At 35.4% G+C, this 17,671-nt stretch overlaps 1 protein-coding gene and 2 pseudogenes across 2 annotated transcripts in view; 2 read left to right on the forward strand and 1 right to left on the reverse strand.

The window, feature by feature from the left end:
* The first annotated feature begins 1,304 nt into the window (after positions 1-1,304).
* On the forward strand, positions 1,305-1,423 carry LOC111741212 (annotated as a pseudogene).
* A 3,744-nt stretch (positions 1,424-5,167) lies between these two features.
* Positions 5,168-17,671, forward strand: part of SEC24A (SEC24 homolog A, COPII coat complex component) — a 56,723-nt gene continuing 44,219 nt past the window's right edge. For both annotated transcript variants that reach the window (XM_011362326.2, XM_023531923.1), the window contains exon 1: positions 5,168-5,559. In XM_011362326.2, coding sequence (XP_011360628.1) covers positions 5,463-5,559 — 97 coding nt within the window. In that variant the 5' untranslated portion in view covers positions 5,168-5,462. The remainder of the gene's footprint in view (positions 5,560-17,671) is intronic.
* On the reverse strand, positions 13,344-13,462 carry LOC111741202 (annotated as a pseudogene).

The raw sequence follows: 17,671 nt of genomic DNA on the forward strand, positions 1-17,671 counted from the left end.
CGTCTTTCTGCTCCAGCCTCAGGAAATGCCTCAATCCATGCGTCTTCCCTTCTCAATTGCCATTCCTGCTGCCAGAAAGGCTTCTCCAGATTTCTCTCCACCTAGCTAACTCCTAAGCATTCTTCAGGTCTCGGCACAGATAGTCAGTCCTCTCTCATCAAAGTTTCCCTCCCAGACTTGGTTAAGTCCTCTTTTACAGGTTTAGCCAGCAACTGGACAATTTGCCTTATCATTGAAGTTATCTTGCTTATAATTGCACAATATGTATCATTATATAAAGTCTCCCACAACAGACATTCTGTAAGCTTCCTGAGATTAAGAACTAGATCTACCTTTCTCCCTCTGAAATTTATTTTCAGTGCCTGGCATACAATAGGTGCTCAATATACACAAGCAAGTGATTCATTCATAACATGAAGGACTCTTAGGTACATTTTATCCTCAAGGGGTTGAATAATTTTCCTAAAGTCAATTGGTCTGAGTTGGAAAAGCCTGTCGTAGTCTGGGTTCGTTCTACGCTCCTTTCCACTCACCTACTCTTGAATTCTATTTGGTTAATAAACACGATTAAATGGTCTGAGGCATTTCACTGGGCTCCTCAAGATTACTCTTTAGCTCTTATCTGGATAACCTTTCTTTTCTGATATTTCAGGAATTTTAGCCTTAAAAAATCTAAATTATGATTCCGACTGGCTTCAGCAACACAAAAATAGAGGACTGTGACAATAAGCAAGACATAGTCTTCCCTCGAGGGGAATAGAGGAATGTGACAATAAGCAAGGAATAGAGGAATGTGACAATAAGCAAGACATAGTCTTCCCTCGAGGACCTTTTGTTTGGCAGGGAGATGTGTTAGGTTACAACTATAAAAGGAGGTAGGGAGAAAAAAAGGATAACAAAGTACAAAGTGGTGGTGGAGGTGAGGGAATAGAGAGGGAGGAGATGCCAGTGTTTGAGGAGAGCCTTAAAGACACATAGGATATTTTCTCCTAATTGTTTTGATGACTATTGTTATAAAAGTAATACATAGTAAATTTTAAAAGTTTGGAAAATCAAGAAAAACATAATGGAAAGAAAAATTACCCCCAGTTGCACCTCACAGATATAACCAGTTTTAAGGTTATAATCATATTATGTAGTTTTGTAAAACATTTAAAATTTAAATCTTAATTATTTATTATGGGCACTTTCCCATGTAATTAAGTATTCTTCTAACTCGTGAATTTTAATGGCTGCATTTTTTAATAGAATATAATAGTTAAGAGTACAATAATTAAGGGTACAATAGTTAAGAGTAGCTAGAGGTCTACAGCCATGCTACTCTGAACAAGCCCAATCTCATCTGATCTCAGAAACTAAGCAGGGTCGGACCTGGTTAGTACTTGGTTGGGTGACCACCTAGGAAGACCAGGCGCTGTAGGCATAAAAAATTTAAAAATAACAAAAAAATAAGGGATTGTAAGCCGACAAGGTCCTTGCAATCTTTGAGGTCAACCAAAGATTGCCTCGCCTAAAAAATTAAGAAAATTAAAAGAAATTTTAAAAAAGAGTAGAGACTACAATTCTAACATTACTAGCCATTCAAAGTTTCAGAGCCCGCATATGTAAAATGGGGATTGATATTCCCAAAGGATGATGTATTATAATGAAGAAATAACACAGAGAAAGGAATAGAGATTGGAAATGGGAAAAGCACCAGGTCTGACTGGATAGATTTGACCTGGACTATCAGGGACCTTGACTTCCAAACTATAGAGCCTTTTGGGCATTTTGAGCATAGTCAGAGTTGTGTGTTTGAAAGTTTGCTCTGGCGGCAGTGTGTGGGTTGTACTGGAACAGGTCAAGACTAAAAACTGAAATCAGCAATGAGCACAAGGTAATATAATATAATATAAAAGAATTAGAGACTGACATAGTTTTGAAGCAAGTGCTAGTGATGTGGCTTAGGCTATAAGTGCAATATGAACTTGTAGTGAATTAATGAGGGTCAAAATAGAATAGAAGGTTGGAAAAGATAACACTTTAAACTTGTTCATTTAAAAATGCTCATTGAACACCTCAAGCCAAGTGCTGATAATACAGAGGTGAACAGGACACAGTCTCTGGTCTCTACGCTCTGACAGTCTAAACAAGGAGGCAGACATGAAATTTAAATGATTCCCTTAGAATTGACAGGATATGTATAGAACTGTATTCCATTGAAGAAAGATAAACATAGACCCAAATATATAACAATCATTAGCAGTGTTATGGGGAGAAAAAAGCAGGGTAAGTGAGCAGGAAGGATATGCTGTTTTATAGGGTGTTTGGAGAAAGACTCATCAATAAGGTAACATTGGAATAAAGGCTGAAAGGGTGAGAGATTGAGCTACATAGTTGTCTTGGGGAAGAAGATCCCAGATAATAAAAGTAAGTGTAAAGTGTAAAAGGCAGGCTTATGCTCGAGTAGCCAGAGAAATAACAAGTATGTCTGGAGTGGAGTGATTGAGAGGAAGTGTATAAGAAGACAGATAGCAAGGCCAGGTCTGGAAGGTTTGGATTTTACTTAGAATATGAGAAAAGCCATGCAGAGAAACTTTAACTTGATGGAGCAGGCACAGGGAGCAATTACAGGTTTTGGGGTACAGAAAAATAAAAACAGAATCAGTATTTAGGAGCTCAATTTAACATGCAGGATGGATTGGAGAGAGGGAACCCAGAAAGACTATTGCAATAGTTCAAGTGCAAGATGATGAAAACTAATTAGCGGGCAGTGAGAACAGCAAGAATTACATAAAGATGAAGTTTTCAAAGAAGGCAATGAGATTTAATGGCTTGGTGTGAGATAAGTGTACTTGTGATGTAACCTCAGAGCTACTGACTTCAGATACAAACAGATATCCTGTCAGAGGAAAATGAGGCCAAAGGAACTGTTCCTAAAGTGGAGCCACAAGTTTCAGAACAAACCTGTTTGTAGCTGAAATTTTTTGTTTGTCTGAAATAGCTTTTTAAAATAATTAAAAGCCCTAAAATAATTTCCCCTATCCTGAAAAGTAAAAAAAAAAAAATCCCATTTATCAGCTGACAATTCAATAGTCATGAACAGGCAGGCAAAGAGGCCCTGGTGTAAGCCTACGTCCACTTCTGCATATCAGCAAATTTTATTAGAAATGCTTGTATCCCTTTTTTGGGGTCTAAATAAATAATCAGTTTTAATGGAATATTCTTTGTATAGTGCTGTCTCTTTACTGAAACACTTTTGTGTCACTTGTTTATAATTTTCTTAAATAGGGATAAGGTTTTGAAAATAATGTACGAAAATCTGATAGATACACACGAAGGGTGTATATGGTGGCAGAAGGGTCCTGTTGTTCTAGAAAACAAGGATAAAAAAGTAGAATATATAACTGACATAAGTTTAAAAAAGTATATGGCAGTGTAGGGTAGATATAGGTTGTCCAACCAAAGAACTATCAAAACCCTCTTTCTTCTCAATATTTTAAATCTGACTACACTGAAAATGTCAAAAAAGTTTTTTTTAAAGACTTAACCATAGTTTTGGGGGGAATAAAAGCAACATGGATTCTTAGGGGTGGAACCATTTTAGAAAAAAACATTGTTTACTTATTAGCAAATTATTTGTTTTTTAAATCTGATTTAACCAGTGAGATTATTTACTTTCTAAAATGGCTAATCCTCTCCATCAGTTTTTTTTTTTCTTTGAACACAGAGATATTGCTTACACAGAACAAAGTTCAAAGAAAGTTTGACTTAAACAGATCGAACTCTTGTGCCAAGGTCAACAAGCCAAGATAATTAAGGAGTTGCATAAAAAAAACCAACTAAACTAAAGCAAGTTTAACACCAGGTTTAAACATATGGCCATTTGAAGAGTGCCCCTGATTTTCTGTCTGACCTAAGGAAGGTTCAGTTTCTCTCTGAGGTCTATTTTTTTTCTTTAAAACACTGAGAAGCTTTTGTTTGTGTTTTTTAAGTGTTTTGCAGATATATGGTTTGGGACTATGGACTGAAAAGTTTGATGAAAAGTACCTTCATTCTAAAGAAGCCTTTTTACTTGTATCTTGTACAAAGGAGCTGTGGAATTCCACACACAAAAAACATATTTTTAGCTACTGTCTCAGGCAAATGATAAAATAGGGTTAGGGTAAACTTTAACACTTAGTTATTTTAATTCTTACTGTTTGCTTTTCAGGCCTGATATAGCAGTTTAGGTCTTGCTCATTTTGTATGTAATTAACATTTCACAGCAGGCATTTAATATTAAAGATGTACTTAACCCTTCAGGGATTGCAAAAGCTTTGGCATGACATTTCAATCAATAGTACAAATTTGTAGTTTAAAGAAGGGCTTTATCATCAGCTTAGAGCAGGAAAAATCTACCTAGAATGAAAGTAGCTAAGGTGATTATTGAGATCATCCATTAACTATACTAATCACTTGTTTCTACTTTTCTTTGGCCTCAAAAGTAAAAAAAGTCTGCTTGTCCAGAAAGGAAGTTAGAATATTTTACCTTACTGTAAACTCTTAGAAGAGGAAATAAACTGCCATTTAAACGTGCTATTCAATGTGCTATTAATGAACTTTAGCCATGACTATGCTATGAATTAGCGAGTTTCAAAATTAAAATTACTTCTGAATCTTCCGGTCAAAAAGCAAAGGCCTTCTCTATGATTTGATTATGCTTTTAACACACGTACACAATTAAACACTCCTTTTTTAAAAATGCATTTACAATTTACACCTGGAATATGATGAAATGTGAAATGAAATACTGCCATGAACGTTAATCGGTTCAGTACCAGACATGTAACCTCAACAGAAGATGACGTCTGTCGACTCAAGTAAACTTCACAAAAACCCAAGGAGAGGAACTCTCAGTTCCACCCCACGAAAGCAGCTAGTGAAGCCCTGATTTCCATCCTAGCCCTTCGGGCGAGATGACAACCGCGAGGATTTCCGTAGTAGTGATACACGCCACTTCCGGCCGGCGGTGAGAGTCAATGACGTGGCAGGCGAGGCCGAGCACGGTCCTTAGGGCCGGGACACCCAGAACTGTCAGGTGGCCTCTGAGCAGCCCCTGGGGGAAAGCCAAAAGCACCGACTGAGGCGGCGAATGCCAGCCCGGAGCCGGAAGTGCCACGTGTCCCGATTGCGCCTGCGCGGCCGGCGGCTGACAGACACTTCCGGCGCGGGCCTCCCTTCTCTCCGCTTGGCTGCCGTCTTCCAGCCAGCGTTCCCGGCCCCACCGGTCCGACTCCCTAGACTCAGCTCCCAGGCCCGGCGTGGCCCCGGGTGGGCTGGGGAGAATGCGGCGCCAGGCCTAGGGCTTGCTGCGCTGCCCTCTCTCCTCCCCGCCTTCAGCCCTAAGTCGTTAGCCCTTTCCCTTCGCTTCCAGCAGTCGTCTTTCAGCTTTTCGCTTGGACTTGACCCCGACCAGCCCCAAACCGATAACCACCGTCGTCATGTCGCACCCGGACATACCGGCCTCCGGCGGCGCCCTAACTGGCCGCCAGGCCCAGAATGGGGCCGCCTCGGCCTCAGGGTCTCCTTACACCAACGGTAAGTGCCTTTCGGGGGCGGGGGGAGGGCGCAGCTTGGGCCCGGGCTCGAGCTGAACTTTGGTTGCTGCCGCCGCCTGAGGAGACTGAGGAGCCTGGGGAGGTGGGCGGCTGGGCCAGGGATACCGTGGCGAATACGCCCCCGCAATTCTCAGCTTGTCTTAGTGTTTCATATTTATTTATACATTCTTTAAGCGAACCATTAATGAGCACTTGCTGCTGTATGTAACGCCCTGGGTATACATGGGTAAAAAATAGATTCGGTCCATACCTCAAAACTGTTATACAAAGCTCATGATTGTTTATGTGCCTTCTCCCTGCGCGCCACCCTCTGTCTTCTAGAGAGCAGAGTTTGGGATCCGATTCATTTTGCTTCCGCAGGGCCTGCAGTCTGAATTTGCGAAGATGAATGAATGATTGTACTTTTGGGAGACCCCTTTAGGGCTTGCTCAGAATTTCCCAGAACCTTCCCCGAATTTTACTTAGGCCATTTGTTCAGTTTTTCGGCTTTGGAAGAACCAAATATAGGGGAGAATCTCCTGATTTCCAGAGATCTTTACATCACTTGGGAGGTGGTTAGCCACAGCTCTGAAACCTCTGACAAAAGTGTGCATTTGGCACTAAAGTTTGTCATTTGGTGTGGGAGTGTCTTATATTTTTCACCTCCTCTAGGATTCTTTAAATTGCCTTGCATTGTGATTTCCTAAGCTTATTGTAATTGTTATAAAAGAGAAAAGAGATTTTCTGCCAATAGCTTGCCAAGTTACCAATTTATCTATGAAATACTTGGTTTGTGAAAACAAAATTAGAATACTAAAATACTTAAATCGCCCATTGGAATCTAAAATTCATATGAAGATTGAGATGATCACCAATACTAAAATAGTTAATTTACATTGTTTTTAGAGGACTACTAGCTGTTTTTCAAAGAAGGCTCTCAAAGACTTATAAAAATGTCTGTGAGTAGGCAGACGCAATAAGTGTGGGGGTAAGCATTGAAATAGTGTTAAGTTGAATCAATTGTTCTTTCTCAAATTTGTGGGAACATCTTGTAAACTACATTTATGCTAGGCTATTTACTAACATTTACACTGAAGATGAAATTTTAAGGCATTTAGTTTAAGGTCAAAAAACTTAAGCAAAATGTTATATGTCTATGGCTTTTTCTGATATAATCTATACATTGCAATTTTACATGAACTTTAAATGGCAAATTCTGCATATATGCTTGTAAGCTTATATGTAAGTATAGTTTTGTTAATTTTGAAATGCCAGAGGAATTTAGCCACTCCGATATGCTGCATTAGAGATGTTGTCACTATGTAGATTTGATCCAGTCCAACAGACATTTGTCCTTGGAAAAATAAAACCCAGGTTACAGTCCCTGTACACAGGTTGTCCAGAGCCAAATGGGGATTCAGATAGGGCAGGAAATCATAGAGCTGTATAAATGTATACCTTTTTTTTTTTTAAAAGATATAATTTTGACAGTCTTTTTATAAGCCCCATTTCTAAAGTTTTTTTTGTAGAAATAGTCTCAGTAAAGTGGCTAATGTGCTCTATTGGGTTCCTTTATTGTGCATCCCACTATTAATAGAGTCGGGATGTGGTGAAGAATTGGAGGGGAGGGTATTTCTCTAGAAGGTGAAAAAAAAGTTCAGTGCTGGAATGTAGTTTTTTTTTTGGTTAAGTTTTTCAAGGCAGTTATTGCTGCTTAAATATTCTATTGAATACTCTTAAGCTTTAGGTTTAATGTAGCTTGCTTAAATTACACAGTACAGTTCAGCTGGATCTTCAGTTATTTTTTGGAATACAATCAAAAGACCAAATGCAATAGTACCCACTTTATCTGTGGAAATTTGTTCCAAGACTCCCAGTGGATGCCTGAAACTGGATAGTAATGAACCCTATATATGCCGTGTTTTTTTCCTGTACACACATACCTATGAGAAAGTTTAAATATTAGGCACAGTAAGAGATTAACAACAATAACTAATTATTGAATAGTTATAACAATATACTGTAATAAAAAAATTTTAATGTCTCTCAAAATATCTTACTGTACTGTACTCACCCTTCTTTTTGTGATGATGTGAGATACAATGCTTATATGATAAGATGAAGTGAGGTACCAAAATGATGTACGATTTAAAACTTATGAATTGTTTATCTCTGGAATTTTCCATTAAATATTTTCAGACTGTGGGTGACCAAATGTACCTAAAACCGCAGAAAGTGGAACTGTGGATAAGGTGGGACTACTGTAATTACCTTTTTCATTTTCTATAACTTGCTTTCATATCGTACAGGTGGGATTACTGTAATTACGTTTTTCGTTTTTCTATAACTCGCTTTCATATTGTATAGTATCATTATTATATTATAGAATTCCTCACATAGGGAGACATTTCTGTGGTAGATTGTTACACTGAGTTATAATCTAAAATTGCCTAGACAGATTTTTCTAAATCTGTAGATTTGTGTACACATACTTCCTTTGCAAAAATTGATAGTGAACTGCAAGACTTCATCTGATTACCACGTAATAAGGCTAAAGGCAAAGCCTGATTCCCATTGTGAATTAGCTGCTTTAATGACTATTTGAATCCATTTGTAAGGCAGTTAGAAACTATAGCTTTATTAATTTTGTATTTTGTAATATTTATGTAGTACTCACCTTTTCTCATATAAATTGAGAAGGATATTTGCCCTTTCTCACCCAGATTCCCCTGGTATATTGTAATTTTATAAAATAATTATCTGCCTTAACCTCTAGACTGTAAAACCTATGAGGGCAAGAATATCTGCTTTTGCACAGCATCTTCTCTGCAGCTCCTTACATGGTGTCTAGCACATTTTAGCAGTTACCAGTTTTATTGAATGAAAGTTTTATATTTGGATATTTTGTAATTTAGGTCACTAAATATGTATTGACTTTATTCATTATAAGATTAGAGCTCACTTCTAACTTCCTTTTTTTCTGGTAAATTTTTTTTGTGGATTTTTGCACAATATCAGCTAAAACTCAATAGGGTATGGGGGGTGGTCATTAGTTTAAATGCTAGACTTGTACTCATATCTCTATTTTAGGCATGACAGAAATGTAGATATCTTTTAGTTTCTCTATGATGTAAACCATGTTTATGATTGTGTATTTAATAGGAAGTCTTTAGTCATGATCCAAGCATGCCGTGAATAAAATTGACATGTGGTCTATAACACTGATTGTTGTGGCTGAGTTCCCTTTAGTGTTTTCAGTGGGGCAAGTAACTGGACTCCCTTAGGACTCTTTGCATGCCTCTGTTAGAACTTATGGCATTGAGCTTCTTGTTTGTCTCTGCTGATGATGGGGAGCTCCTGAAAGAGAAATGGTAGCAATAAGAACTAACATTTATTGTTTACTTACTCTGTGTTCAGTCACTGTGTTAGGTTGCATTGTATACATCATCACATTTAATCCCCACAATAGCCCTATGAGGTTAGAACCGTTATGTTTACTTTCAAAGATAATTAGATGAGTGGTCAAACAGCTAGCTCAAGGTCTCATAGCTAATAACCTTGATTTGTGGAACCTAGGTTTAAACCTAGGCAGCCTTACTTAACCAGTTATTCAATTTATCTGATTGTTATCTCTGACCTAGCACCTTGAATTAGTCCCTGAATCAAGGATCAGAACCTTCTCTTTGGTTTCTTTATGTAGGTGGATACATATAATTACAATAAATATTAGTTAATATTTTTCAAAATATCTTGCTCAAGGACAAACAGTTACTAAATTTCAAGGTCAGAATTTGATCTTAGTTGTTCTAGTCAGTCCTCTTAATCACTACTTTGTAATGCCTCTTTCCATATACATTTTATATAGAGTGACCTCGTACTTATCAGGAAGTTGATTGTAGAGTGACCTTCCTTTAGATAGTTTTCCATAGTAAGTCCCAGACATTGAATATGTATCACAGTATGGAGTTTGAATATATAGAAAATGACTGGGAGTTCAGTGAACTATGCTAACTTGTGGTGTGATTTGGGACAAGTCGTTTAGCTGCTCTAAGCCTGGGATTTCTCAGGATACCAGAATCTTTAGACTCCTTTAGAATATGCAGATTCTGTAATTCATCTATTAGTGTTTGATAAATCATACATATATAAGCAAAGTACTCTGGGAAATCATAAGTAGTTAATTTCCCAGAACATATCCCTCTGATTTGATGTTTTGCAGATCAGCCAGAGATATAATTTAACTTACTTATTTATGCTTCTCTCCTTCTCTACCTATGTGTTGTTTCTAGGATTCAAGATAACTATATAAATGAGTTATATAAACATTGAGGGAATAAAATTTAGAGAAAGTGAAACCTTTTTAAACCTGTGTGTATGGTAAGATAGTCACAATGTTTAGCTGCTTTCCAAGTATGTACAGAGTATAGGTCAGTCTTATGGTATCCAGAATACTCCCTAGTTTCTAAACAACAGATTTAGCATTCCACGTTAGTGGTTTCTTGGGCAGTCTTTTAGTCTCCTTCTTTTAAAATGATCCCGAGCCAAGGGTCACCGTTTAAATACTTTAAACAATTCTCCAGATTACCATGCCACATTTTATATTTATATTTATAAATATGTTGCTTTGTTCAGAGTCTTTAGGGATCAGTAAAAAAAAAAAATCCTGATTATAAATAGGTTCAGAAATTAGCTTGAAATGTTCTCAGTGAAGACAGTATATTTTGCTGGGATCCAGGACTAAATGAGTTTATTTCACTGTTCCTTTTGGTCCCAGTGGGTTTTTTTGCTTTTGTTTTTTTTCTTGTTTGGAAAGATGAGTGTGATTTTGCCAGTCTGATTTTTCTGATCTGCTATAATCCCCTAAATTTTAACAATTAAATAGGAGAGGGAACCAAATCAAATATTTGGGTTAGAATGGTGCCAGGCTCTATGGGGGAGATAAATTTTATTTTGTGTCCAGAGAAGTTAAGATGATATCTTGACAATAAAATTTAGTCCATTTAGCATTCTAGATTGAAAAACTATATATGCTTAAATATAAGGTGAATCTAAAAAAGGGCAATGTTCCATTTTCCCAGTAAGATTTTTTTCTTCTCCAGTTTTTTTCAGGTCACTTGAAAGTATCAAATTTTAGGACTGTGGATGAAATTAATCAGATGACTATTCGTAATATTTAATGTTTTATTTTACTAACACATGCATCTTTAAACTTTGTATTTAAAGATATTTGCATGTTTTTTTAAATGTTATGTTAGAAACATTAATTTTCTACTTCTATACTCATGAAATAATTTTATTTAAATTCTTTACATGCACCTTTTTTCTTTTTGAAATGTTTATTTTAAAATACACAAATCGTATAAAACTTTAAAGAGAAATAATAAAATGAACTCTTCTATACTCACTGCGTTTGAATTTAACCAGTACCTCTGAAACCTTTATGAGTCTTATCACATCCCCTTTCTCTCTCCCAGAAGTAACTTATATGAATTGAATAAATTATTCTCCTTGTTTTAAAAACAATTCGAGATACAATTCATATATCATACAATTCACCCATTAAAGTTTACAATTGAATGTTTTTTTTAGTATATTCACAAAGTTGTGCCACTAACCACAGTTGAATTTTAAAACAATATTGCCCCTAAAAGAAATCCCATACCCATTATCACTGAGTCCCTGTGCCCCATCCCTTCACCTGCCAGCAGTAAACAATCACTAAACTACTTTGTATTTCTATAGATGTGCCCATTCTGGACATTTCATGTTAATGGAATCATAGAATATATCAGCTTTTGCGACTGCTTTTCTCTTAGCATAATATTTTCAAGATTCATGTATATTGTAGTATTCATTAGTACAATTGACCCTGCATATTAACTATTGACTTCTCCCAAATGTAACTACTAATAGCCTACTATTGATAGGAAGCCTTATGATAACATAAACAGCTGATTAACACATCTTTTGTATGTTATATGTGTTATATACTATATTCTTACAGTAAAGCTAGGGAAAATAAAATTATTAAAATCTTAAGGAAGAGAAATATGTCTGTTGTATTTATTGAAAAAAAAATATCCACATATAAGCAGACCCATGCAGTTTAAACCCGTGTTGTTCAAGAGTCAACTGTACTTTATTTTTATTGCCAAATAATACTCCATTGTATGAATAAATCCTATTTTATTTATCCATTCATTAGTTAATGAATATTTAGAATGTTTCTCCTCTTTTTCGTTTAAGTCACTTTTAAAAACAGCTTTGCTGAGGTATAATTCATATACCATACAACTCAGCCATTTAAATAAAGTATACAATTCATTGGTTTTAGTATATTCACAGAGTTGTGCAACCCTCACCAAATTGATTTTAGAACATTTTCATTACCCCTCTCCAAACCCTGAACTCATAATCACTCTCCATTTGTCTCTAAATCCCAAACCCTAGGCAATCACTAATCTACTTTCTATTTCTATAGATATGCCTATTCTAGATAATTCATATAAGTGGATTGGCTTCTTTAAGTTAGCATACTATTTTCAAGTTCATCCGTGTCACATGTATCAAGTACTTCATTCCTTTTATGACCAAATAGTTCTCCATTGTTTGGCTATACCCCATTTTGTTCATCCATTTATCCGTTGATAGGCATTTGAGTTATTTCTACTTTTTTGGCTATAATGAATAATGCTACTGTGAACTTTCATGGACATACATTTTCAATTCTCTTGGGTACATACCTAGGAGTGAAATCGATGTATCATATGATATCTCTCTCTCTCTAACATTTTGAGAAGCTACAAAATTGTTTTCCAAAGTGGCTATAGCATTTTACATCCCGACTAGCACTGTATTAGAGCTTCCAGTTTATCCACATCCTTGACAACACTTGTTATTGTCAGTCTTTGATTATAGCCATCCTAGTACTTGTGAATTGGTATCTTGTATAGTTTTTCACATTCACCTCTGACATCAGTATTGTTATCATTACTAGAACAGCTTTTCAGAATACATAATTTTCACTTCTTTTTAAGTTGTTTGATGTACCACACTTTGATTTTGGGTAAGACGCTGTCCTTAGAAATTTTACCCTAAGCCACTCTAAGTTCTTATTAGCCTTTCTCATTTATTAAGTAGGTGTGATTTGTGGTCTCTACAATATAACTGGATTGCTTTAAACATTCTATTTTGTAACAATCCCATATTTATACACAAGTTGCAGGTATATCAAGAATTTTTTTCCCTGAACCATTTGAGAGTAAGTTGCTGACAGGATGTCCCAACATACGCGACTACTTAGTTTGCATTTCCTACACATGAGAAAATTTTTCTAAATAACTACAACTATCAAAATTAGAAAATCAACATTACTATCATCTAATCCTCAGACCCCATTCAAGTTTCACCAGTTGTCCTAATAAACCTTTTTATAGAAAAAAAAAAAAAAAAAAAAAAAGAAATCCAGTCTAGAATTACACGTAGCATTTAATTGTTATGCCTCTTTAGTGCCTTTCAATCTGGAACGGTTCCTCAGTCTTTCCTTGACTTTCATTACCCAAGTGCTTTTGAAAATTACAAGCCAGTCATTTTGTAGATGTTTCTCAGTTTGGCTTGTCTGATATTTCATCATGGTTAGACTCAGATTATGCACGATAGCAGGATTGTTACGGAACAGATGCTCTATTCTCATTACATCCTATCAGGTGGCACATAATTTCTTTTTTTTCCGTTATTGATGTTCACTTTATTTATTATTATTATTATTATTATTATTATTATTTATTCCTACAGCACCTGGTCTTCCTAGGTGGTCTCCCATCCAAGTACTAACCAGGCTCGACCCTGCTTAGCTTCCGAGATCAGACAAGATCGGGCTTGTTCAGGGTAGCATGGCCGTAGACCGTGGACCGTGGCTCCACTGGGGTATGAACCCAGGAGGTGTAAAGCAGATGTGCTAACCGCTACACTATGGAACCACGTCCAATTGATGATGCTCACTTTAATCACTTGATTAAGGGGGTGTCTGCTAAGCTTCTCTACAGTAAAATTGCTCCTTTTTTCCTTTTGTAATTAGTATTTTATAGGGATGTACTTTGAGACTATGTAAATATCTCATTTCTTGTTAGTCTTTTAATTAATTCATTTATATTGGTGTGGACTATTTTTTCAGTGGGTTATAATCTGTTATCATTATTTATTTTGATGTTTATGTCTCAGATTTGGCCTGTGGGTGCCTGCTTCTAGCTGTCTTCTTTGTTCTCTTGTCATGTCTTATTATTCTTGGGCAGTTTCTTGCTTTCTGGCACAATAAGGTGTTGCAGGCTCATCTTGTACTTCCAAACTCAGGAATCATCCGTGATCCTTTCCGTGGAGAATAGTATTTAGAAACCAAAATTTCAGTACTAGATGTGATCAGTGCTATTAGAATGTCTCTGCTCCCAGTCTCAGCAGATGGAGCTAGAGGATCTACATATATATTGAAATCCATGAGTTTCAATTATAACCCCAATGGAGGCCCACCACTTCTAGGTTCATTTTGTTTGATCAGTTTCCCTATATGTAACCATTCTCTCATTGCTGGTGCTGCCCCCTCACTCTGCTCCAACTTCCCCCAGGTATATAGATGCTTACCCTACCTAATGTCTTTAGGACTAAATTTTTCCTAAATATTCAACATTATAGTTCTATATTGTGGAATAATTTTAAGGGATCTCATCAGGTGATCACTAAAGCAATTGAAACTAGACTTTATTAAAGTTGATTCTCACTTTTCCTCAGATAGTACTCTTTTGTTCAAAATGAGAGACTGTGCTATGATATATATTTGATTCATTCAACAAACATTAAGTATCAGCTATGTGATATGCACATTTTAGGTGTTGAGACTATGGTAAAGAACAAAAAGTCCCTACCTTCATGGAGCTTATGTTATAAGTGAGGTAGACACACTATAAATAAATAAGTGTCAGGTAAACACTAGAAAGAAAAATAAGGCAGGGTCAGAAGGAAAGAGAATGAAAGAGGTGGTATTTTAAAAATGGCTTTAAGGCCATGCCTTTTTGAGGAGATTAGACCTGAAAGAGACCTGAATGAAGAGATGGAGTGATATTATCTAGGGAAAGAGTGAGTGTTCTTGGCAGAGTAAAAAGTGAGGAACCTTATGGTGAAGGTATATTTAAGCTTGTTGAAGGAACATTAAGTAGGTGAGTGTGGCTGGAGCTGAGTAGAGAGGAAGGGGAGTAGACAATTCTTTGAATAGCCTAGTAAAGGGTTTTGGCTATGAAATGGAGTAACTGATGTCAGTTGACATAGTGACCTTACCATAGATGTTTACTAAACTCAAGAGGGATTCTATCATACATATTTAAAAAGGGCTTTAAGTCACTAGTGGAAATTATTTATTAAGCCATTTTTGTGTGATAAACTGTTACAAGATAGAATTGTAAAGACGTGTGTTTGTTTGGAACTGCAAATCTTTTCCAAGTTGGCTTAAGTACAGGGTGCATAGCCACCTCTCCAGAGTTAGAGATATCAGTTAAAAAGACTCCTTGGACGATACAGATGAACAAATATTATTAATTAGTAATATAATCAAATTAGGACTGGAGGGGCCTAAAAGATAAGAACCATGCTTGATTAATATAATAAAGACAAATTGAGTGAATATGTGGTTCAAAATGACCACTTGTCTGAGTTGACATACTCTGTTAAACCAAACCTTACAGAAAAATTGAACTTTATTCTAAAATATGCCTGGAGAGCAAGCAAAAAACAAATAGAATCAGAAGAATACAGTATACTTCCAGATCAGAAAGAACATAAGTATTGTCTTGGCACTGTTTTATTAAAATAAAATGAATGTCAAATAGTTTTTAAAAAGAAAGAAAGAAAGTAGGAAATGAGACAAGAAGGAAGCCAGGGACAGAGAGGCTCCTATAAACAAAATAAGGACTTTGGAATTTTCGAGGGGAGTTGATATGATCTATGTTTTAAAAGATACTGTGTGAAAGGTAAAAGGGATGTATAGGGAATAAATAATAGAGGTATTGTAAAAGTTAAAGGGATGTGTGAGGAATAAATGAGAGATAAGGGAAAACTCAAAGGTATCAGTTGGTCAAGTGGCTTTCAGACTTCATAATCTATAATAAAAAGACATTTTGAAGGGTTTCTTATATTCATGTCTATTTATAAATGACACTACACAATATTTGCCTTTATTACATGTAATGTGCTGTGATATTTTCATTAACTATCTTCTGTTTCATTACACAAAAGATAGTTTGTAAGATATTAATTTTATAACCCATTATTGGATTGTTATCTACTGTTTGAAAAATAGTATTAATCCCCTATGACAAAGCATTCTTGTACAAGAAGAACCTTTGTGGTTCTTATATATGACTTTGTGGACTTATATATGACTTCTTTTTTGAGAAATTCTTTTTGAAGAAAATCTCTCCTAATAGTTGTATTTATGGTACTTTGAATAATCAATAGCTTTTCCTTTAGTATTTACAAGCTACAAAATACAAAGCAATAAATCAGCACAATTTAATTTAAATCAAGTATAAGACATCTTTATGAAAAAAGCATGAAATATAATTGGAAGACATAAAATAAATTTTAAATACATGGAGGGATAGATCATGTTTCTAAATAGAAAATTTTTCCATCATAAAAATGTCAACAATCCAAAATATATAATCAAATGTAATTCCATTCAACATTTCAGTTTTTTGTGGGAGACTACATAAAGCAGTCTTATTTTTGAGTCTGAAATTTTTCATGATAAAAAGTTTTATAAGAAAGGTATCATACTTATCTAACTTCCTTTTTTCTCTTTATTCTTTTTGTAATTTATCCCTGTTGGTAGGTGTACATCTGTTCATTTTATTGGTAGTCTATTGTGTGACTAATCTATAATTTAATCTGTTGATGGATACCTCAATAAAAAAAATTTGTTTCCAATTTTTCATTATTATAAACAATGCTGTAGCTAACACATTTAGATCTATTTCTTTTCTCCTGGAAGGTACCCGTATTTTTTGTTTCGTAGAGCCTATGTATATAGACTAACTCCCTCCCCCCAACTCCATACTGTATAGCTATATATGCTTTTGTAGGCCTCCTAATTTACCTATATACATATGCTTATGTATGTTTGTATAAGCATTGTAGAAATTATGAAAGATTCAAATTATTCTGATGACATTTGTACATTGGTTACATGGATTGAGGAGATATGAAGGGAAGATATTTTCTTTTTATATCTTTTAAATGTAAAAAGTCCAAAGAAATTAAGTTTGTATGAATACCATCTATTTTAAAAAGATTCATCTTATTTCCTTTTTTGTCTAATTTTATGGACAGAAATGATAGTATATTCCTGAGTAGAAGTGGTGATTCTAATGATTGTTTTTTAAATAACAGCTTTAAAGTGTTCAATTCAGTGGTTTTTAGTGTATTCGCAGTTATGCAACCATCACTACAATCAATTTTAGAATATTTTTATCATCCCAAAAAGAAACATTATACCCATTAGCAGTCACTCCCCATTCCCTCTTCCTCCTAACCACTGCAACCACAAATCTACCTCTGTGTGGATTTTCCTCTTCTATACTTTTCATATAAATGGATTATATAATGTATGGCCCTTTGTGACTTTATCTTTACTTAGCATAATATTTTCAAGGTTTATTTATATTGTAGCATGTCATCAGTACTTCATTCCTTGTTATGACCAAATAATATTCCAGTGTCCCAAAAAATCAAAATAACAAAAAAAAAACAAAAACAAAAAGCAAAAAAATTTCCATTGTCTGGATTTACTTCTCTTGTTTATTCATCATTTGATGGACGTTTAGGTTGTTTCCACTTTTTGCTATTATGAACAATGATGTTATGATATTCATGTACAAGTTTTTATGGAGAATGAGTGGAATTGTTGGATTATATGATAACTATGTTTAACATGTTGAGGAACTGCCAGACTTGTTTTCCAATGTAGTCGTACCGTTATGCATTTCCACTAGCAATGCATGAGGGTTCCAGTTTCTCCACATTGTTGTCAGCACTTGTTGTTTTCCATCTTTTTCATTTTAGCCTCGTTG

The sequence above is a fragment of the Pteropus vampyrus genome, unplaced genomic scaffold (assembly GCF_000151845.1).
Source record: "Pteropus vampyrus isolate Shadow unplaced genomic scaffold, Pvam_2.0 Scaffold74, whole genome shotgun sequence".
Taxonomy (NCBI): Eukaryota; Metazoa; Chordata; class Mammalia; order Chiroptera; family Pteropodidae; genus Pteropus; species Pteropus vampyrus.